Below are 22,730 nucleotides of genomic sequence, written 5' to 3'. Positions count from 1 at the left end.
AAGGCTGAGGTCCAATCCACCAATCAAGCCGCCGTGACAATGGATCCTGCCTCGTTTTTCGATCCGAACCTGACCCAGTCCGATCGGCTGGTCCTTCGGAACCTGCTCGACGACGCCCAGACCAGCGCGTTACGCCCGTCGCCGGAAGGGCCTGACGGAGATGAGAGCAACGGTACGCTGCCTGTCCCCAGATGTTGATCGCAAGCAACACGTCCGGTTTCAAATCCCCCTGACTCGGTCGCTTCCGCCTGCAGTGCGACGTAGGACGGCGGCTCCCCAGGAGACCCCGGATGCCGTGGATTCCGATGCAGGGGCCCTGGACAAGCTGCGGGCCCTCAACGACCCCGAGCACCCGGACTTTGTGCCCACCGTGTTCGTCACCTGGGACTTGGACAGTCTGAATCTGCCCTCCTGGCTACATCGATGGGTGCTGCAGCCCTATATCCGCGTTGCCCGCCGACTCGTGCGCGTGGAAACCGACGTCGTGATGCTGACCCATCTGCTGCTGTACTTCACCACCTCCGTGCCCAGCGCCGTGATGCTGTTCCGGCACTTCACCTGGATCCACGGCGTGCTGCATTGGATCATGCAGTCCTACTACGTCGGCACCTACACGCTGATGATGCACCAGCACATCCACATGGGCGGCATCCTGAAGCGATCCCCCGCCCTGGCCTGGTTCGACAAGCTGTTCCCCTATCTCACCGACCCCTTGATGGGCCACACCTGGAACACCTACTACTACCATCACGTCAAGCATCATCACGTCGAGGGCAACGGGCCCGACGATCTGTCGTCCACCATCCGATTCCAGCGCGACCAGCTGGGTGACTTCCTCTGCTACGTCGGCCGCTTCTACTTCTTCATCTGGTTGGAGCTGCCGCTGTACTTCCTGCGCAAGGGCAAGGTCTACTTCGCCGTCAAGGCGGCCCTCTGCGAGTGTCTCAACTATACCGCCATTTACCTATTCTGGAAATATGTCGCCTGGAAGCCCACCCTGTTTGTCTTCCTGCTGCCCCTGCTGCAGTTGCGCGTCGGCCTGATGGTGGGCAACTGGGGGCAGCATGCATTTGTCGACGAGGTCGATCCGAACTCCGACTTCCGCTCCAGCATCACCTTGATTGACGTTGCCGTAAGTGATCTCGAGTCTCTTCTCCCCCCACAGCTGTCCGGCTCACGTGCCCCCACAGAGTAACCGTTTCTGCTACAACGACGGATATCACACCTCTCACCACCTTCACCCGCGCCGCCACTGGCGCGAGCACCCCAACGCGTTCCTGCAACAGAAGGATCGCTACGCGGCCGAACATGCCTTGGTCTTTCGCAACATCGATTACATCATGATCACCATCCGGCTGCTGCGCAAGGACTACATGCACCTGGCAAAATGCCTGGTTCCTATGGGAGATCAGGTTGGCATGACCCTGGAAGAAATTGCCGCCATGCTGCGCACCAAGACCCGGCGGTTCAGCGAAGCCGAAATTAAGGAAAAGTTCCCGGCCAGCCAATAGGGCCCATATACCCGTCCTCCTGGCCCCCCTTCGTTTGGTCAATGAATCTTCATGTCGTTGACGTGATGCTCATAGACTAGACGTCTCCGTTATATGCTTAGACCTTTTTTTGCCGATAGACGCATGGGTAGCGTCCATGCATGTATATAGATATACATAGATCTCTCGAATTTTAGCAGCTACTATCATGTTGGACAAATACCGGAGCATTAGTTTCGTTTGCGCCATCGTGCTTGTGCACGTTCGACATTCGAGCACCTTTCACTGCTAATCTCTCGAGACCTCCAATGATATTGCCTGTAGATTTCCATTGCTCCGGGATTCCTGTTGGTATTATTTCCCGGCTTCTTTCGCAGACCGTCAGAAGATACCCCAAAGACTTTGTGTTCTATAGTCTCCAAGCCGATACAATGGCAGCTTCGCTGTTACCATCGTCATTAGCACAGTTCACAGTATTCCGTTTTCCCGCTTCAACTGAACTATAATTATTGTACATACATATTGCTCGTATTTGTCATTTTGCGTCTCGGCTTACGGAAGCGTGGTTAAAGTATGCTGCAAGTTAAATTGTGGAATCTTGATTTCGCCCCTAAAAAAAAAAAAAAAAAAAAAAAAAAAGGAAGGCGAATGGTGATATTGCGCTCAATATTGATAAGCATAGCTGTACTAGATAATTAAGGTCTATGAAAATAGGAACCATGGTGTTCATGATTATAAGTGTAGAAAATTAGCATTTTATTCGTGTATCATACGCTCATTCTACGCGTTGAGAAGCAAGCACCGATGGACAGCAGGCAGTATAGGTGAAGACATATGCTCCTGTAGGACTAACGCCGAAGGTATGGGACGACACCGACCTCACTAGAGATAGAGATAGGAATAGCGGGAGGACAGATATGAACAATACGTGAGCCATAATATGTAGTATCTCCCCCATTTTCATACATGTTTAGGATCATGTTGTCTACTAAGATGTAGAATGCCCCAATATCTAGCTGTCGAGCATAGAACTTGACGAGTAGTCCATACTTATTTCGTGGAACCATACGACGAGTTGGAAAGAAGTCAACATCATCTTGCTTCAGTCGTAGAAGAGCCTCCTTCAGCTCTTCCTCGAACGTCAAACCGTAGGGTACAGGAATCAGCGCAAAGTATTGATGTCGATGCATGACTTCTGTGGGGTTGCCAACTTCTAATGATGAACAATAAGTTCTTACGGGGCTACCTTGGCTTCGATCGGTTGTTATTCAGTCTGAATTAACTCCCGGGACACAGCAAACATATAAACTAGTTTAGGGACCATTTATAGGTCTTTGCTTCAAAGCAAGTTGAGAATTAACGCCCATGAAGATCTCTTCCGATGAGCAGAGTAGATGATGGGCAGTTCCGACAAATAAGGAGCCTAATGCGGATAGGCTACCGAGAGATGTCTTGTAGATATGGACTTTTCCATTATACGGGATGTCTATAGCCTACCCGGCAGTATCTTTACGGCACGCGCATATAGAGGAAGAGGCTAAAACCACCCCTGAACTCCTAGAAGAATCGTGCATCTTTCCTATAAACTTTAGAAGCCTCATTCTGAAACAGCTGTCTCGTTAGGAAGGTGGGCTATCTTAGAGCCAAAGGGTGATTGAACATCTCAATGTAGTAGCCAATCATTTTCTCTCAGCACCGAGACTAGCCCGGTAATATTTGATTCGTGTATGCCGCTTATCATGTATCGTTTTTGGCTTAAAGCTACCCATTTGCAGTTAGGCAATCGATTCGGATTGAATCCTTGTGACTATGAGTCGTTATTTGGATTTCTCGAGAAATTGAGAGGGTCCGGAACATACTGTAGACTTCCGGGTCATTGGAGTCGTAGTGCTTGGTGTTAGCTATCTGGCTCCAAGCCTGCTTTTATAACCTGGTCTTGTCAGTCAGCCAAAATTCCGGGAGTTCAGCCGGGGGCACAAGCCATGTATCTCCGTCTCAGGCCCTCCCGGACTTTCCGGCCTACACATCTTAACAAACCACCATGAGCCACTTTCCAACCGGAAAAGTAGCTCGGCAGTTCTAAAGAGGGGTTGCACTAAAGTAAACCCGTCCGAGCATGGCGATCGACAGGCGGAGCAAGACTGACCGAGCATGGTCATTATGATGGTTGAATTGACTGACGACTGAGAACGGCGAGGGAGGATAAGGTCTCCTCCAACAAGCAAGTGGTGCCTACTCTATCTAATTTGCAATCGCACTCTGGCTTGACTTGCCGGATGGGGGCGTGCCATTTCCTGTCGGATCATGTAACACCTCTCGCGCGATCCTACAATGCAGGTCACGCTCGGCCCCGTGCATGTTGTCTCCGAAGAGCTCGGCCACTTGCTCCAGTGACTGGTTGGATGTCTCGGGAACAAAGATATACGAAAATACGGCCGCCCCAAGGCAGAACATCCCGAAAAAGAGATATGTGCCCCAGCCCAGTTTGATCAGCATCTCGGGAACGACAACCCCGATTATGAAGTTGGACAGCCAAATCATTGCCGTCGCAGCTCCGACTCCCTTTGCACGCTTGGAGCTCGGGAAAACCTCGGCTGGCAGGACCCAGGCAAGAGGCCCATAAGACATGGCATATGTTATGACATACCAGTCTGCCATTATGTCAGCGAATCATGCTAATGGGTGGCTTTCGCAGGGGTGCATACAAATTAGCGCCACACAAAACCAACCGATGGCCTGATGGGATGCCCAGTCGCCACTGAACTTGCCCATCAGTCCTGCCATCACGAGATGCGGAATGGCCATAATCAGCCCACCCAAGACTGCCAGCCTTCTGCGGCCAACACGGTCGAGAAACATGAGAATTGGAATTCCCCCTATCAATTGGCAAACATTTACCATACCCGACAGGATGAGAGACATGTCGCTACTCTGGCCCAAGGCTTCGAAAAATGTGGGTGCATAGTACACAAATGCATTTATCCCCGAGAACTGCGGTACGGTCAATCGGCAGTGCAACCACTTTAGAGGGGGTTGCGTACCTGCTGGAAAAAGGGAATGGCTAATGCTATTAGGGTACGGCGGAAGTATTTCGGTCGAAAGAGCCCGATCCACTGTCGGATTCCGGCTATTAATGGCCTAGATGTATAGTCTGGATACTCTAGCAGGAGTATCTCCCTCTGGAATCGCACCTCTGACAGAATACCCTTCCATTCATGTTGCACCTGTTCATCGTGACCAGGACGCTGGCGCAGCCGAGCCAATGACATAAGACTGTCCTCATTGCGATCTCTCATAGCCAGCCATCGCGGCGAAAACGGAAAGAAGTGGATTGCACAGCCTACAACCAGCGCTGGGAAGATCTGTAGCAGGAATGGCAGTCGAAATGCCCAGTCGGTAGATATGGATCTGAGGATGATTAGCCAGGAGTTAAGGGGTCTGCAAGCCATGTGCTAGAGATGGGTGTGCACCTGGTTGCATAGGTAATCCAATATGCCACAATAGCCCCCACCACGATGCTGATGGACTCCAGGACTAACAGGGATCCTCGCCAGGCTGGAGGTGCGATCTCTGAGATATACAGAGGAGCTCCCATGGCCAGAGTACCCACGCCTATTCCTCCAATAAACCTTCCCGCAACCAGAGCATCGTAATTCAATGCCGCTGTCTGGATGATCGCACCCACCACAAAGAATACGGTGGCGACCGTCAGACCCCATTTCCGCGATATTCGATCCGCCACAGACGGGAAGAAAAGGCAGCCGACGAAAGCACCCAGCTCGAGCATTGCGGTCACAAAGCCAACGTGAAAGCCATAGCTGGGACTATCCGGGTGGGTCTGGGGGTAGTATTGCCGGAATTGAGTCATGACCAGAATGATCGAGATGACGCCTTGATCTAGGGGATGAGAAGGCCAGCGGGTTAACAGACTACCCACGGCACCAGAACGCGTCGTACGTACCATAGCCAAACGAAAATCCACCAAAAGAGGCCAATAAAGCCGCCCCAAATACGTACGGCGACTTGGTAATGTCGCGTAGCTGCCCATTGTCATATCGCACCGGAGCCGTCAAAACAGCCAGGGCATGGTCGCTGGCATACTCATTATGAGCCACAGAGGCCTGGTCATTGGGTTTCTCGATATCGATTGAATGCGTCATTGGTATATCTCAGCTTGCCAGGAAGTTGGAGAAGCCAATTTCTTTCTAGACAACTCATAGTATTTATAAGATCCTCGAACGGACGATGGAGATTTGAGTATCGACACCAGCATCGGCGTTCCCCGCATTTTGGTCATTAACCGTCGACGGCTTCTGCATAGACTTAAATCAGCAGGCGACGTAGATCCGGAATGGGGCAAGAGGTTGAGAAAGTCGGGGAAGTTGAAGAAGGAAGATGGAAGATGGAACCTAGATTCAAGGTGGATGGAAAGGCAAGTCATCTGTCACATGATTGGCTGGTCGACCGGAGTCTTTTCGCCCGTTTGGGTAATTCCCAATGGGGTAACCTGCCCCATTGGGCCTGACCCATGCCATGCATCATGACTCATCATCTTATGCTCCTCATGCTTGTTATGCTTGTTATGCTTATGGTCGTCCTGCTCCCTCGAGATAGGAACGTGAAGCCTAACGTTATGTTGCCGTGACTACCAAACTCTTACACTGATCCGCTGCCCGATAAATGCAATCAATTTTGGTTACTTCATCTAGTTTCAAAGCGAAATACATGTTGGTGCAATGTTCAACGTAGAGATATATTTCGACATCCTCAAGTGTAGTGCGGTAAAAGTGTTCTAGAAACCAAACAGCACGAAAACAGGGCTTAAGCAGCAAGATCCCAATATATCATGATCAAATGACAAATGCCCAGCATCCAATCATCTACCAGGGTGCTCTTTAGGTAGCCCCCATCTGTCGCCGCCAAATCTTGATCGGCATTTCCCCAACAATCAAATTGAAAGCTTCGTGGCGAGCTAGTTTCCAGTCCGACGAAGGAAGCGCAAACTCATACCGATGTACTAACGAAGCCAGCACCATTGTCTGTTCAAGATAAGAGATGTTGCGCCCAATGCACCCGCGAGCACCCGCCGAGAAGGGAATGAAATAGGGCTCCATGCGCTTCCGCGCCTCGGCATCGAGCCATCTCTCGGGTCGATAGGTCTCGGGATCGGGGAAGATATCGGGATCGCGATGGGCTGCGTAGATGGTCATCGAGACACTAGTATCTCCGGGAATCCATTCACCCATGATTTGAGCGCCTTCGGGGGGTGTACGTCGCGGGAGCCCAGCCGACGTGGGCGGCAGGATCCGGAGAGCTTCGTCCAGGCAGGCGCGCAGGAAGGGAAGGTTTTTCACCTTATCATGCGCTGCGACAACTTCATCCTCATCGAGAACACTGTCGACCTCCTCTCGCAACGTCTGAAGATGTTGGGGGTTTTGTAGCAGCAGCTCCAGTACTTGCGTGAGGGCGATGGCAGTTGTATCGGCTCCGGCATTGATGATGGCGCTAACCTCCGCCACGATCTCGCCCCATTCCAAGTTGTTGGGCTTCTTCTGCTTGTCTTCCATGAGGCTCGAGAAGAAATCATCCAGTTCCTCCCCGTTGAGATATCGCTGGAGGCGAGTGGCGGCCTGATGGTAAATGACGTCATCCCAAGGCTGCGCCTTCTGCCAGACCTCGCGCCATTTGGGACTCAACTTGGACAGTTTGACGAGCCAAGGGTAGTGCTGATAGTCCCACACAAATGTAGCCTGACCCAATGCCGATTGGTTCTGGGCCTGACGGTATCGGGCTTTGTAGGTCGTGCCGTCCAGGCGCTGTGCCGTGACTTCGTCCGTCCCTTTATCGAGTAGATCCATGTTGGCCGAAAGGGCGATGCTGTTGATCGCCTCAATTGTGAACAAGTTGATCCATTTCCCGAAATCTAACGTCAGGTCTACGGGGCTGGCGATCGCTTGGCCATCGGGGAGAGGTCCGGTGCAATGGTTGTCGAGCGCACGTAGGAGTCGACCGGTGGTGCGAGCAACTTTGAACTCCCATCGCTCCAAGTTTTTGATGGCGAATGCAGCAGACAGAATTTTGCGTTTGCGAGAATGCTCGCTCCGGTCCACCACGTCAAAGAGGTGGGTGTGCGTCCCGCCTAAGACGACGTAGTTTAGGTCTTTGATGCATTTGGTTCCGTGCCCATAAATGTCTCGCACGGCTTGTGTGTCACCGAAGGATAATGAGTTCGGCCCAGTGCGGAGAATAGGAGCCCTTTTGTGAGCCTCATAGAGATCTCTTGAGCGATAGCCGCACGCACTGAGGTATATGTGGCGCAGATCGGTAAAGCCGGACAGGGGAGAGAAGGAGGGGTATTTCCGAAGGCCTTTGCGATCAAGAAAATACAGTGCAACTGGGAGGGTAAAGAGGTAGGCCAGCGCTACCAGGGCTGTCCCGCCAAACACAATGATTGCTAGCATTTTATTGTAATGTTGGAGTGAAAGGGCCGCGAATTGGTTTGCAGGAGCGAGCTGAAGGTAAATATGATGCTTGGATTTATACATAGTCTCACACTCGCAGGGGAAAATTTCCCTCCTCGAGCAGTGGAATATACTTCTTGTTTCGCTATAGACACTCATGGACGCTCTGAATCGAAGAAACGCAGGGTCGTTGCGTTGCACGACTGCTTTCTCCACATGCCGAAAAAGGGAAACTACCTGTTTCAGTAGGAATGCCAAGAATTCACCTCATATGCTCCAGGGCTACACCGAATTTGAATGCACCATGCAGATATCAGAGCTTTCTGGCCTTTCCGGGGAATCCAGACTGCGGGGAAGATGTTTGCGGGGAACTGGGAAATGATACGCCTCCCCCCCACCTCGTCGCATCACGAAGTCTGTTCCCACGCCCTTCTCAGCTGCCCGACGGTTCTTGCCGTCGGCCATGCGTGGTCATATTCCAGCTCATTCAATAACCGGACAATTGCCTGCTGCTCCTCAGAGTCTGTGAAATACTCCCCACAGATGGAGATTCCTACCATTGCCGTGACAGAAGCTGCCGGGCACTTCCCGTTGGATACGGCCAAACCACATAGCCGCCGCGTAATTGTGCGAAGCTCCGCTGCTAGACCATAGGTCCTGGAGACGGCGTTGATCCCAAAGGCGGAGGACTGTCGCGGGTCTGACGTAGCCAGCAAGATGCGCCCTAGCTCCACATGCTGCGCGCCAGCTACCTGGCACGCATTCATGTGCCAGATTTCCGGGAAATGCTTTCCGCTGGAAGCATCGCGGTCGCGGTAGAAAATTGGCTTGAACGCGGGTGGCTTGGACGTGTCCCATCTTTGTTCAACAGACTTCAGGATAGTCCACCGCTCCATGCGCTCCTCAAAGCCCATCAACGGGTACTTGCCAAAGCAGAAGATTAGGAGGTCGGCAACCCAAACCATGACTCGATTGGTCCAGACAAAGTCATTGGCTATATCGGCGATATCATAGTTATTCTCACGAGAAACCGGAAAACGAAAGGGACGGCGATTGAGAAAAGCGTTCCAGATCTCCTGCCGAAGGATACTCAGACAGGCGGAGTGACGTAGTGATGCAGACGGCATAGCATGAACGTCGGGGTCTCGGAGAGGTCCTTGGATTGTCTGGTAGGCGTAGAAGGATTCGTTCTGCTGAGTGTTTACAATAAACTGGATAGCATTCAGGTATGTGTCGGAGTTGCCGATCATAGGATCTTTCAGCTCCGGATTAGCACGGACGCCGTCTTCTCAGAAACAGTATGGCAAGCCTACCATCTATTTGCTCGTAAAAGCGAAGTATCGTAGCAGCGGTCAACACGTCTTCGTTATACTCTTCCGCCGGGTCCCTGGATATTTCAATCAGATGTGAGATGCAAATATCGTGATATCGAATCGCGGCATCGGGGGTCAGGGCTGGCATTGGGATCCCGTTGAAGTTGATTTCGTCGGTAGCTTGTCCTCGGCAGCACGCAAGTCGAGTTAAATGACCCGCCGAGGCAGTAAACACGGCATAACGCAGAACGGGGCAATGCATGGCCCGCTCTGGGACGAAGAGTGCAAAGTGACGGTCCCTGTCACTTGTATCAAACTGATTGCATCAGCTTCATTGGAACGCTGTAGTATGTACATGGCGGCAATACCCAAGGTGCGAGGTTTTCAGCAAAGTGGCGGATAAGACAGGCTTCTTCCAGAGAGAGATACGAGATTTCAGAGTTACTCGAGGGCAGGTCATATAAAGGAGCTTTAGACATGCGATTGGACGGGATTGACAGTGCTTCAGGTGTCATGGAATCGGGGGGCCGGCTGTTTCTCGGTGTTGGATTCCCATCTCGTGGATTACTCCTCAACTGGCCTGGTTCTTGATGAACTATAGTTTGGTTTTCAACATGTTGACCCGACGTGGATTCAAACACCTCGTGCTGTGTATAGGATCTTGTGCTTTCCTGTCCTCCTGGGCCGTCTCCAGGCAACGGGGACGAGCTCTGACTTTTCTGCTTCTGCTTCTGGTGCAGCCCAGGTGTCATGTCAACGTACGCGAGACGGCCTTCTATGGTCACCACTAGCCATTTGTATAATCAGGAAACAGCAGGCACCTACCAGGAGCTTTGGAGTTGACCCATTGCTGGCCCGGCGAAAACTCGTAGGTTCGTTTATGGCGAGGCGCTGATCGAAACCGATATGTCGATGTAGTCGGCTCACACTTCGCTCTAGCTTTGCAGCAAGACTCGCAGGGAATCGCTCCATCACCTGTTGAGTTAATTTGGAATGGTTCAAGGTAGCATATGGCGTTGCGCTCACATCGAAGGTGGTGGTCTGGTCCTCGTCAATCATGGCTCATGTCTGGGTCTTCTATTCAACATACCTCGGCATCGAAGACACGATTTTGGCGGACGGCGCGCAGAAGAGTTCATGGTAGGAGCATCTCTATGCTATTAATCGAGGATGAAGTCACGGTCGGCGTTGCTCTGCGCGGGCGACGCGTGGGGGCTGCCTATGTGCCTGCGGCACCATAATAGTTAACGTATTCCACAAGCGAGTCGGCACCACAAGCGAGCCGGCACCCCAACGCGTTTTGACCGCGATCAAAAACCTTACTCAATTCAACCACTAACCATGCCTCCAAAAGCGCGTCAAAAGTCAGGAAATTCAGCCGAGCAGGAGGGGAGGATTCTATTAGCAATCTCTGCTATAGAAAATAAACAAATTACCCAAATTGCTAAAGCTGCGCGTCATTATAATGTGCCTCGTTCTACTCTACAAGATCGGCTACGCGGAAAAACAAATCGCTCAGAAACACGTGCCAATGGTCATAAAATGACTCAAAATGAAGAGGAATCGCTTGTACAATGGATTCTATCGCTAGATCGACGTGGAGCGCCTCCCCGACCGTCCCATATACAAGAAATGGCCAATATTCTTCTTGCTGCGCGCGATACTACCCCAGTTCAATCAGTCAGAGTGAACTGGGTCTCCAACTTCATTAAACGACAAGATCGCTTAAAAACTCGCTATACTCGACGCTATAATTATCAGCGCGCTAAATACGAAAACCCCAAGATTATCAGAGAGTGGTTTAATCGCGTACAAATCATTATAATGCAACATGGAATTATACAGGAAGATATCTACAATTTTGATGAGACTAGCTTCGCTATAGGCTTAGTAGCTACTACTCAAGTAGTTACTAGAGCTAATTACTACGGAAAGGCCTCTCTTATACAGCCTGGCAATCAAGAATAGGTTACTTCAATCGAGTGTATTAACTCAACCGGTTAGGCACTTCCTCCATGTGTGATCTTTAAAAGAAAGATCCATATAGAGGGTTAGTATCAAGATATCAAACTCCCACGCGATAGCAGGATTGAAGTTAGTCCTAATAGATAGACTACTGATGAGATAAGCCTTCGCTGGCTTAAAAACCTCTTTATTCCGACTACTACTAGTCGTATAACTGGAAGATATCGTCTTCTAGTTCTTGACAGTCATGGCAGCCATCTTACACCTCAATTCGACCAGATATACAGTAAAAATAATATTATTCCTATCTGCATGCCTGCACATTCATCGCATCTACTACAGCCTCTAGATGTTGGCTGCTTCTCGCCTCTAAAGCGGGCGTACGGCAGCTTAGTTGAGAAACAGGCACGCTTGGGAATCAATCATATCAATAAGTTTGATTTCTTAAAGGCCTTTCCACAAGCTCGTGAAAGCGCTTTTCAAGCAGATACTATTCAGAATAGCTTCGCAGGTGCTAGTCTAATTCCACTTAATCCAGATAGGGTACTCAGTAAGCTAAATATTCAGCTAAAGACCCCTACACCACCAGGCAGTCGATCTACCAATACAGCGCCAAAAACGCCTTATACAACTAGGCAGCTTGAAAAGCAGGCATCTACAGCAAAGAAGCTGCTTAAAGCGCGTACGCAGGGCCCTTCATCTTCGCTAGAGATGCGATTTAATAAGCTTATTAAAGGTCATAAATTACACCTTAATAAGCTTATTCTTGCACGCGAAGAAATCCATAAATTACGCGCTTCTCATGAAAAGAAGCTTCAAAAAAAGAAACGCTCTACTAGGCAGCTAGCTATTACAGAGGGATCAGCTATTCAAGAAAGCCTAAAGCAATTTCAGCGCGAGAATAAGGTTGATGAAGCTCAAAATACGCTTCCTCTAGACCCTGCACTTTCTGCAGTTAAGCCACGCGTACGAGCGCCACCACGCTGCAGTAATTATCATATTCTAGGACATAGACGGTTACAATGTCCCAATCGAGTTCCTAATTAGTTTTTATATAGAAATGCAATTATTTCGTTGATAAAGCCTCTAGTATTTGGTCCGCGGGCAGAAATTGGAGCGGGGGTGCCGGCTCGCTTGTGGTGCCGACTCGCTTGTGGAATACGTTATCTCCGATCGGGATTACCTCATCCTCTGGTGGCCTGCAGAATCAGGCATCATATTTGTGCAGGCCCGAGTAGACTTCGGCAGACTATATCCCTTGTGGCCGCAGTGCCACCCACAGTATACTACTTGATTGAATTTATACGCTGACCCGTCGCCCATCGGGGATATTGTAAAACGCGGTCGTCTAGACCAGACTAATAATTTCCTATCCAATATGCCCGGGGGAACTGAGGCTCGGTTCCTGCTGTAAGGGGCAGCCACGAAGGTTCTGTTCCGGGCACTTAGTTCCCTTAGATGGATGTACCGAGGAGTTCGGGACACCTGCGATACACCTGCGGACCGCCTACTACGCACTAAGAGATATAAAGAGTTAAAAGACAAGTATAGAATAAATAAAATTAATTATTTAATCTCTTAAAAATTAAACAGTTAATCTAGTAGGGAAAATCAAGGGATGGTAAACACTATAGAAATAGGGCTATGATTGTAAAAATTTACTAAATAATAAAGATAGATCTGAGGGTTTAAATATATCTTTTACTATATTTTTAGCTATTTTTATTAAATTTATATAAGGCTTTAAAGTTAGTTAAAAAATAGTCTAGTAATTTAAATCTGGTTAATATTTCTAGAAGTATTATACTTAATTTAAATTATTAAATTATATTTATAATCTATTAATTAAAGGTCTATTAATTAAGGGTCTATTAATTAAAAATAATAATTATAATTAGTAAATATCTATTCTATAATAAGCTAAAAATTTATAAAAATTTAATAATTAAGTCTACCAGTGTTTAATTTTATAAAATATTTATAATTATTTATATTTATAATATATCTTAATCCTGTAGGTCCTATAAGATATAAAATATTTAATATTAAAAAATCTTTATTTATTTAAATTTAGTTTTATTAATAAGTTAAAATTCTTAATAAGATCTAGATTAGAGTTGGCATTCAGGACCGCAAAACCCGCATCCGCACTGCGCCGAACCCTATGAGGTGCGGATTTGGTCCCTAGGGGTAGAATCCGCAGTAGGTTCGGGTTCTAGAAGTAGAATCCGTAAAAATCCGCAAGGGACTATTTTCTACAGATCTACAGATTCTGCTATACTGAAAAATTGTAAGGGGCAGCCACGAAGGTTCTGTTCCGGGCACTTGGTTCCCTTAGATAAATATACTGAGGAGTTCAGAACATCTATAATATGCCTATAAACTGCCTACTATATACTAAAAGATATAAAAAATTAAAAAACAAGTATAAAATAAATAAAATTAATTATTTAATCTTTTAAAAATTAAATAAATAATTTCTTTAAATAAAAGATTTTCTGTATATAATATTATTATAAAAATTAATTTTTAAATACCTTAGTGTCAAATGGGGTCACCTGACATCACCTGATTTATCAGAATCACCTGATTTAGCCCCACAACCAAAATTATTCAAAATTCATTACAACTTTACTTTCACTTTATTGAACTCTCACTTCCACCACTAAATTGTATGGGAAAAGTGAGGTGAAACTGAGCTCAATGTAAGCAGAAAATAAAAAAGAAAAATTTCTGAAGAATTTCTTATTTTGGACTAGTTTACCTTCCTAATTAGGAAATCACCGGTTGCTAGAATCTTATAGAAGTCAGAAAACATAATTTAATGAATTTCCTATTTAGGAAATTAAAAGTTTATTTCAATCACTACGATCAATGGCTTTGTTCAGATGATCAATATAAAGGGTCCAGAATGTCTCGCCTATTTATTTTATAAGCTATAAAGTAAATATTGCTACCCTGGTCATTCTGATATTATTTAAATGATTTTATTATAATTTATGTGTTAAATCTTAATTGTTCTGATTATTCTGATCATAAAATCTTGATTATTTGATCATCTAAATAATTAAATATTAATCTAATAATGATCTATAAGGTTGATCTTAAAGGCCTAGATTAATAATATAATTTATAAGTAAAGGCCTAGAAGGATCTGATAATTTTATGTTTGTAATATTTGCTTAGGGCCAGATTAAATTAGCCCTAATTTAATTATCTATAAATATGCAGTTAATGACCTGTATTAATTTATTTTTTTTATTAAGTTGATTTATCCACTTAATTCATTTAATTAAATTTTATTTATTTATTTAATCAATTTCACTAATCTACATACATAGTAAATGGTAGGACCTCTGGTCTATTTATTTCAGATCTAGGTGGTCTAGGTAAACTGTTTACTTCATCTGACTAATTAATTTCATTTATTTTATCTAGTTATTTGAAATTTTTATTTAACCCATATGACTTACCTACCCTAACCCACAGGCCCTGGGGAAAGATATGTGATTTGTATTTAGGGTGCCGAGCAAGGCGGCCTGTGATTGGCTGCTCGATCGGCAATACAACATGGTTTTCCTTTAATTTGTCACATGGTTTTTATTTAGTTTCTATACTCTAATTCCTTCTAAAATCAGATATGATATTAATCAAGTACTTATTTATAATTATTTAAAAATTGAGGCTGGTCCATCGTGAATCACGTTTATAGGAGCCGGTTTTTAGTAAAAGATTATTTTATTAGGGTGCCAATCAGGACAATAACCTACCTATAAATCTATATATATATATCCGTCCCTCCAGATACCCCGTTGCAAGAACTAACTTATTTTTAATCCTTATTTTATATTAAGCTTATTATTCTTTGTTTACGCCAGTTAACCCAGCTATTATAGAATATTAAATTTTTATATAGGTAGAAATATTACTAGTAATCATCTGTAAAATATGCCAGCATAAGATATAGCCCAAGGAAGTTTAGTATTATTTAAAAAATAGAGCCTATCTATTAGTGATATACCAGGATACTATCCAGATTAGCAAAGCAGTTGTGCAGTGGTCTAATCTTGTCTATAAGCCCACTGTAATTAATTGGCCGCAGCAGCTAGAGCAGCCTATTACTAGATTATTAATCTATACTAATAGACTATTATACCAATAGGGCCCCCAGTGCCAGTACGTGACCCGAAATATTAAAATTATGCGCGAACACTGGCGCAAGGTATATTAATAGTCCTAGTATCCCGGACATGGCCGGATTTTCCGGACCGAGCAGGAATAAGCCGATTCCTAGCTCGCATAAGTATATACCTTGGTTTCATACCAGCGTATATTTTCTACCCGGCACGGCTCCTAGAATATTCCTATTATTTATAACGAGGATCTCCCCCCTAATAATCCCGACGCGATCGAGCAGGCGTTATAAGAAGTTAAGACCGCGTAAACTAAGATCTAGGCTACTTATAAGGCGCAGGAGACTATCTAGGTGTATAAGATTATTAACACGAACCCGTGGCTCCGGATGACCGGGTAAACTATATATTTAAAAAATATCATCTCCTATAATTTAATACGTAGTATTACCACGCCCGAGACCAAGAAAAACATTACAGCGCCTGATAATCCAGTTAAGCAGGGGGTGTACTAATTATAGATAATAATAAAATAGCTCGTACGCAAGTGCTAGCAGACAGTCCAGTATAATAACTCCTTAATTTGATTTACCGCGGTTTAGTCTAATACCAGAGCCACGCCCCTATACCAGCTGCTGCAGGTATACATAGATGCTAATAGTATTACTAAACATATCCAGCCGTGGCAGCGGATCCTTATATTTATTACCCGCACACAGGCCCCCCACAAGTAGACTAGTCCCCTATATAGGATGACTTCCTAGTAGTATAAGTAATAGCGGCAACTATGGGCATTAGCCACGCAGCTTGAGCTTAAATCTAAGCCCGAGTTACAGGATAAAAATATTAAGACTAATCTAATAGTCAAGTAGATAATAAGCCTACTAAAGTAGCGATGTCTAGAATTCTGTATTAAACTACTAAACCAGAAGCAGCGGGAATATAAATATAAGAATATACTCGTGTGTGCTATAGTGGTGCAGGGCTGGAGCTATAACCGGTAATAAGATACCAAGAGCTACCCCCTGATCTTGTCGCGGGTAATTAAGATAGCGCGGTTTATAATAATATAGAAGGCGCTATGGCTGGATCCGGATCCTAAAATAATCATCCAGATTTAGCTATAGCAGGCCAGCTGCACGCAGTAAGTACTAGCCAGCGTGGATAACATACTTAAGGATCTGGCGCCGGATAAGAGGTATAATAATACGGATAAGAAGACTATCTATAGGCTAAATATTAGAGTATTACCACCTCCTTTATCACCCCCTATATTATTTATGCGGGCTAATAGCCAGGAGCCCCAGCTGTTAATAGCTTCCCGGATCCGCTGTACAGGCAAGTTATTCTAGGAGTAGATCGAGTAAATAATATAAATATTTATAGTGCGGGGCACGGCCAGGCCGATACAAACGCTGTTAAACTGGCGGATATACAGACTAAAGATCTATTATAATATCATAGTAGCCGGGCATATTATCTGGCACAGGAGCAAAGAGATCAGATACTAGTATCTATAGTTTACTATCAGTAATTTCCGCGGATTCATACACGGGCTAGTCAGGGCTATATAATAAATCCTATATAATATATTAGGGGTCCAGCAGGCGCAGGAGATCCCGGCCATCCCATGGTATGTTATTTATAACAATCCCACACAGCAGACAGTAGGATAGAGCTTCCTGAAGGACAGGCGCACGCGGTAGTTAATTAACAAGCAGTAATAGATCTATGATCAGATGCGGGCTGAGCCGGCGCTATAGGCATGCTTAACCGTGCGACAGTATTAATACTAATTATACCCCCCGGCTGTGGCACAGTACTTTTAGCAGATAGCTTGCTTTAAAAAAAAGCTGGCCGTACTAATACAGGTAAACGGCGGGCAACTGGCGCGGGCACCCGAGCTGCTGAGTATCCAGCATATTAATATAATAATTAACCGATAGCATAATATATATATTAAAAACAGGTTAGTGGCGATGGTCAGCGCATACCACAAAAGGTTTTACGCTAGTAATAATATCAAGCTGATCCACCGATATCTGCTACAGAAGATCGGGAAACTACTAATATAGTATTTATAGCTTATTCTGCTATTTATACAGCAGCTGGAGATATAGCAGATATAGCAAGAGTTACTGTCTAATCCGCCCGCGTGTTTTTCCTACCAGAAGAATGTATTTATCTGGGGTCCTAATCCCAGGACCTAATGCCAGTGGTCCTTAGAGCAGCTACGGGAGGTATTTAAGTATAAGATATAAATACAGTTATACACGCTGGTCTATCTCCAGGTATACCGCAAGATTACTATTAAGATTAGCCGATAATTCCTGCGGCCGTCTAATATATTTATATATAATACACAGGAGGCACAGGAGGGGACAGTAGTAATACTTAACTCTGATATAAAAAATAGAATAGACCCGGAGTAGTAGATAGGCTATATCGCGGATTTACAGGCGGTGTACTCGTCCTACCTAGCTGGTACTATATACGCGCGCGAGATCCTGGAGCAGGCGGGCATAATAATATATTAGTAGTAGTTATTCCGGCTCTCCAGCATGGACTGGTACCAGTTTTTAGTATTTATATTAATAGCGCACCTGTCATCCGCGCCGGCCGGTACTAAGCCCTCGCGAAAGCGGTCCTTATAAAAGGTAGAGGCAGAGGAGAACCAGCTTATCTGGTAATATAGGCTGTATGTGGCTGACCCGGGTCAGGTATTACACGCGATGAGCGGATAGGCACACGCCATACTACGGGGGGTCTAGGGTCTGGCTATCCAGGTAATCTAGGATAGACTAAGCCTGGTAGTCGCGATAATATTTACCGGCGGGAGGAAGAGTATGCTATTTATACTGCTAGTATTTATTATACTTAGGAGGATGATGATCGTGGTAGTCCTACTAATAATATTTCGCGAGAATATAATATAGTAGTACCAGGCGCTCAGGATCTTATATATAATATAAGAAAGCTAGCAGCTCCCAGATAAGGCTATAATTATACTAATTACACCCGAGTCAGCTATTATAGAGGACTTTTAGACCTTTATTAACCAGCTACGGCAGATGCAGTAGCTGGACCGGATTATAATTAACAAGTATTATACAGTGCTAAACAAGCAGCGGGACTTTCGGCCGGAACTACAGTAACTGGGGCGGTTAGACCACACCTGTATATAAATAGTGCTACTGACGGCCACGCTGCCGCCCCAGCTAGAGCCCATGTTATAGTAATACATAAGATACACGCGCGGGTTAGTACACTTATTCCAGGACCGCACCAGCCGGCCTAATATTATATACCGGGTATGGCAGCCCGTGATCCCCGCGCGAACAGGTTCCGGCTGGATAATTAGCGCGATAGTACTGGCATTTTTCGCGGCGCGGATCTGGCAGGCCCGGGACAGGAAGATAATTATATATAGGTCTATAATTAGCCAGGTGGTTATTATAGCCCGGGCACTGGTATATAAGGTGTTTTATAGCACGCAGGTTGATAAGGGCTTTATTCTGGAATGGTTTACCACCGGCTAGATGCAGGTGATTACAGCTATTAATACGCTTAAAATAGGAGTGGATATTCCTAACATCCGGAGTATTATCTATCTCAGTATACCCTAATCCTTGCTAGACTACAGGCAGGAGAGCAGATACACCAGCCGGGACAGATAATCTAGTAAGGCAATTATTATTTATCTTACTAAGAGAGCTTATTTTATAGCTAATATTTTAAATAATATTCCTGCCGCCAACTCTGCTAACAACTCTGCCGAGCTTGTTACCTAATATATAGGAATTACGCCCGGGATCGGATGCCGATAATATATTTTAGATTAGTATTTAAATAAAATAATTAACAGATACTGCCGGCAGCATTATTAGGATTCTAATATACATAAAATCTAGTATAATAGATATAATCCTGATTGGGAGATATCAGAGTCTATTATTAGTATCCCTCTAGTCCTAGTATCCATATTAATTAATTCTTCTGTTCCCGAGATCGCCCGCGAACCCGTCCTGAGCCCGAGTGTATCCTATAGTCCTGCATATAATATTACATCCGGTATAATATTAATTACTCAGATTAGATATTTATTATCTATCTGATCCCCTGGTTTCCTGGCCCGTGTTATTAATAGCAGTCCACGCCCCTGTTCTAAGCGCTAATATATTATAAGTATTAAGCGCGGATTTGGCCCCCGGGAGCTGGCCCTTATTAATATCACTAAGCGGCAGCGGTAGCGGGTGCAGACGTAATAATAGGCCGCCTCTTATTTAGAATAACAGACCGCCGAGTTTTAGTTGTGGCTGGCCAAGGAACAGATCGAGCGGGAGGTGCCCCCGTGGCGGAGATAATATTATATATATATGATCTAAGGCCAGAAGCCCAGCGAGCACGAGCTGTATTTTTGCCGGAATCCCTATAACACGCGAGCCTAGGCGTGGATACAGCAGGTCCGCGCGATTCAGATCTAATATACCCCGTACTGCGCATATTTCTGATACAGGATGCCGCAGTCTATATACTAACAGTAGGAATCAGGCCGTGAGAACAGCTAGCGCACCAAATATATATATAAAAATATCTTAGTCCTAATGATGGCCATAATACTATTTAGGCTATAAGAGGTATAGATCCAACTATTATAGCAGTAATAGCTATAGTAGTCCGGGATTAATTAGCAGGAACCGCGGCAGGTTATATTATTTTTTGGGCAGGCCACTATAAGCGCGTATGGACGGTACAGCCAGTTATTTAATATATTTTACTAATTATAAGGGGTTTATAAAGAGCTTAAAACAGCCTATGGTGCCCATGGGATTCAGCAGTTTATACTTTAGCTATACACTACCCGCTAGATATTAGGGTTCCTATCTAATTTTATGCTTTATGTTAACTGGCTGGAAAGATTTAATCCCGAAATGCATCCATCCATAAATATATATATATATAGTTCAGCTCGCCAAATATACAGAATCATGATAGGATAAATATATTAATAGAAAAAATAGATTAATATATTAATTAATATTAGCATTATTTAATAATAAACCAGACCATTAAGAAATAGAAATGTATAACTCCAGATAGAACCAGACAAGATATTAGAAAGACTAAAACATAAAAAAATATAATAAAGAAGTAAAATAGAATTTAATTTAATTATAAAAAATAATTCATAGATAACTCAAAGATGAAGAGAACTAAATATTTAAGAGATAATAACTAAGTTATATAATATAGATTAAGATGAATTCCAAAATATATTATTAATATATTTTAGAGGGTTAGTTGTTATAAAGAATATTAAAGTAGAATTAAGCTATTTAAAAGACATATATTTACAGAGAGAATAAAATATATAGAATATATAAAGTAGAAGATATATATTAGGACTTAGAATATAGAAGGATTAGGAATAAAATTAACTTAAAGATAATTAAATTGAATATTTCACATTTAAGAATAGATTAGTATTTCAGGGTTTAGTATAATATAGAATATAAAAATATTAGATTATTATTTAGATTTGATAATATCCGATTATATTCGGATTCAAGAATAATATATTATATTAGGGCTTAATAATACCCGATTATATTAGGGTATAAGAATATTGTGTTATATTAAGGTTTAAATTAAGATATGATTGATACTCCAATATATTCAGGTATATAGAAATATATAAACGACATAGTTAATATTAGTAATAATTATAAGATATAAAATAGATTCAGTATATATAAGAATATATATTACAGGAGAGAAAGAACATAAAAAAAGATATATAAATAAAAAAAAGTAATTTAGTATAAGATAGAATCAAAATTAATTAATATATATATATTAAGTAATAATATCAATATAAAATAGATAGATTAGGATAAACTTTAGAATAGAGATATATAGATAGAGATTTATATTATAATCTGGAAAAGATATATTTAATTTTTTAAAGATTAGATCCGATAAGGTTTTATAAAGAATATATTGTATAATTGTTATATTAGGGTTTGAAGTTTTCGGTGATATTAGGGTTTAATAAAGCCGATTATATTAGGAGTTAAGGATATTATATGATATTAGAATTTAGAGATATAATATTAGGGTTACACAAGTTCAAATAAAGCAAGGTATATAATTATATTAGACGCTTAAAAATTAGCAGAATATTAGAATAGAAACAGAGATAGAAGAATGAGCAGGTTGAAATTATTGTTAGATATAATAATTATATATATATATATATAGATCAATAAGAAGGAAATTTGGTAGCGAGACCAGAGATTAATTAAAGATTAAATTATTATACAATTCAGATATATTGGAAAATAGAAAAGATTATATAGATATGTTTTAGAATATATAGTTATTACAAGAGATTCCAAAGAGTATAATAAGTTTTCGAAAGATAAAAGATCAGTGTATATTTAATTCCAGATTATAACATAGTTTCAAGGCATGAGATCAGATTTAACATTTAAATAAAAAATAATTATATTAAGATTATATTAAGATTTTATATTATAAGAAATATTCCGAAAACTCGAGCAGTATATAAATTATATTATTAAGATTAATAATTATAAAGAAAAACGGTAGAAAGCGAAGTTAGAAGAATTTTGAGATATATAATATTATAAAAATAATAGATAATCAAAGATAAATATATAAGAAGATAAAATAATAAAATTCGATCATTCCAGATTAGATATATTATCATAAATAAACATAATTCAAAATCACAACAGATAGTATTAAATAGTTTAAGTAGAGAAATAGAGATTCCGGTCCCATATAATAAGAGATATATATTAGAGAGAGATTTTATATTATATTAGAGCTTAAGGTTTTATATTATATTAAGGCTTAAGATTTTATATTATATTAAAGCTTAAAGTTTCATGTTATATTAGGACTTGAGATTTAACATTATATTAGGGTTTAAAAATTTATAATATATTAGGGATTCAGGATTTACAGTATATTAAAGATATAGAACTAACAAAAATATTCGGTAAAGAAAATAGATTTAAAGAGTAAAAGTAGAAGAATAAAAAGAGAAAGAAAGAATTAAGAAGTTGAGGATAGTAAAAAACACAGACAGTATATATTAGAATTAAATTATAATCGAGATTAGAGGATAGATAAAAAATGATTATTAAGTTAAAAAATATATAAAAAGTAGATATTAGATTTATACAATTTATATACAGAGTGTTTTACCAGATATAAGCAATTAAAATAATTTATATAGAATTAGGGTTACATTAGGGTTTACATTAGGGTTTACATTAGGGTTTACATTAGGGTTTACATTAGGGTTTACATTAGGGTTTACATTAGGGTTTACATTAG

The 22,730-nt window shown here is 42.9% G+C and overlaps 4 protein-coding genes across 4 annotated transcripts; 1 reads left to right on the top strand and 3 right to left on the bottom strand.

Moving 5' to 3' along the window:
* The first annotated feature begins 4 nt into the window (after positions 1-4).
* Positions 5-1,705, top strand: P170DRAFT_436415 (fatty acid desaturase). Its single transcript, XM_024849152.1, has 3 exons — positions 5-172; positions 255-1,132; positions 1,191-1,705. Exons 1-3 carry the CDS (start codon positions 40-42, stop codon positions 1,509-1,511), a joined length of 1,332 nt encoding a protein of 443 aa, XP_024703888.1. The 5' UTR covers positions 5-39; the 3' UTR covers positions 1,512-1,705.
* Positions 1,706-3,549: 1,844 nt separating this feature from the next.
* Positions 3,550-5,745, bottom strand: P170DRAFT_165578 (sugar porter family MFS transporter). Its single transcript, XM_024842594.1, has 5 exons — positions 5,452-5,745; positions 4,961-5,387; positions 4,532-4,898; positions 4,196-4,481; positions 3,550-4,141 (listed from the first exon to the last, which is right to left on the bottom strand). The coding sequence occupies exons 1-5, from the start codon at positions 5,648-5,650 to the stop codon at positions 3,732-3,734; spliced, it is 1,689 nt and encodes a 562-aa protein (XP_024703887.1). The 5' UTR covers positions 5,651-5,745; the 3' UTR covers positions 3,550-3,731.
* Positions 5,746-6,385: 640 nt separating this feature from the next.
* P170DRAFT_455559 (cytochrome P450) lies at positions 6,386-7,951 on the bottom strand (the record flags this gene model as incomplete). The annotated part of the gene is made up of 2 exons (XM_024851543.1): positions 6,386-6,907; positions 6,947-7,951. 2 exons carry the CDS (start codon positions 7,949-7,951, stop codon positions 6,386-6,388), a joined length of 1,527 nt encoding a protein of 508 aa, XP_024703886.1.
* A 407-nt stretch (positions 7,952-8,358) lies between these two features.
* P170DRAFT_493903 (Zn(II)2Cys6 transcription factor) lies at positions 8,359-10,425 on the bottom strand (the record flags this gene model as incomplete). The annotated part of the gene is made up of 6 exons (XM_024854059.1): positions 10,355-10,425; positions 10,291-10,305; positions 10,090-10,239; positions 9,633-10,036; positions 9,265-9,580; positions 8,359-9,206 (listed from the first exon to the last, which is right to left on the bottom strand). The coding sequence occupies exons 1-6, from the start codon at positions 10,401-10,403 to the stop codon at positions 8,359-8,361; spliced, it is 1,782 nt and encodes a 593-aa protein (XP_024703885.1). The 5' UTR covers positions 10,404-10,425.
* Between the last annotated feature and the right edge of the window lie 12,305 nt (positions 10,426-22,730).

This window comes from Aspergillus steynii (genome assembly GCF_002849105.1).
Source record: "Aspergillus steynii IBT 23096 chromosome Unknown P170scaffold_4, whole genome shotgun sequence".
Classification (NCBI taxonomy): domain Eukaryota; kingdom Fungi; phylum Ascomycota; class Eurotiomycetes; order Eurotiales; family Aspergillaceae; genus Aspergillus; species Aspergillus steynii.
The sequence above is the reverse complement of the archived record's forward strand: the minus strand, read 5'-3'. Positions and strand labels throughout refer to the sequence as shown.

Excerpts from the sequence above, each read along its gene's own strand:
- P170DRAFT_436415 (XM_024849152.1), top strand. The coding sequence starts at position 40 with ATGGATCCTGCCTCGTTTTTCGATCCGAACCTGACCCAGTCCGATCGG. Across the intron at positions 173-254 it reads TGACGGAGATGAGAGCAACG|TGCGACGTAGGACGGCGGCT; the intron begins GTACGCTGCCTG and ends TTCCGCCTGCAG. Across the intron at positions 1,133-1,190 it reads TCACCTTGATTGACGTTGCC|AGTAACCGTTTCTGCTACAA; the intron begins GTAAGTGATCTC and ends GTGCCCCCACAG.
- P170DRAFT_165578 (XM_024842594.1), bottom strand. The coding sequence starts at position 5,650 with ATGACGCATTCAATCGATATCGAGAAACCCAATGACCAGGCCTCTGTG. Across the intron at positions 4,899-4,960 it reads TGGATTACCTATGCAACCAG|ATCCATATCTACCGACTGGG; the intron begins GTGCACACCCAT and ends AATCATCCTCAG. Across the intron at positions 4,482-4,531 it reads CCATTCCCTTTTTCCAGCAG|TTCTCGGGGATAAATGCATT; the intron begins GTACGCAACCCC and ends ACCGTACCGCAG.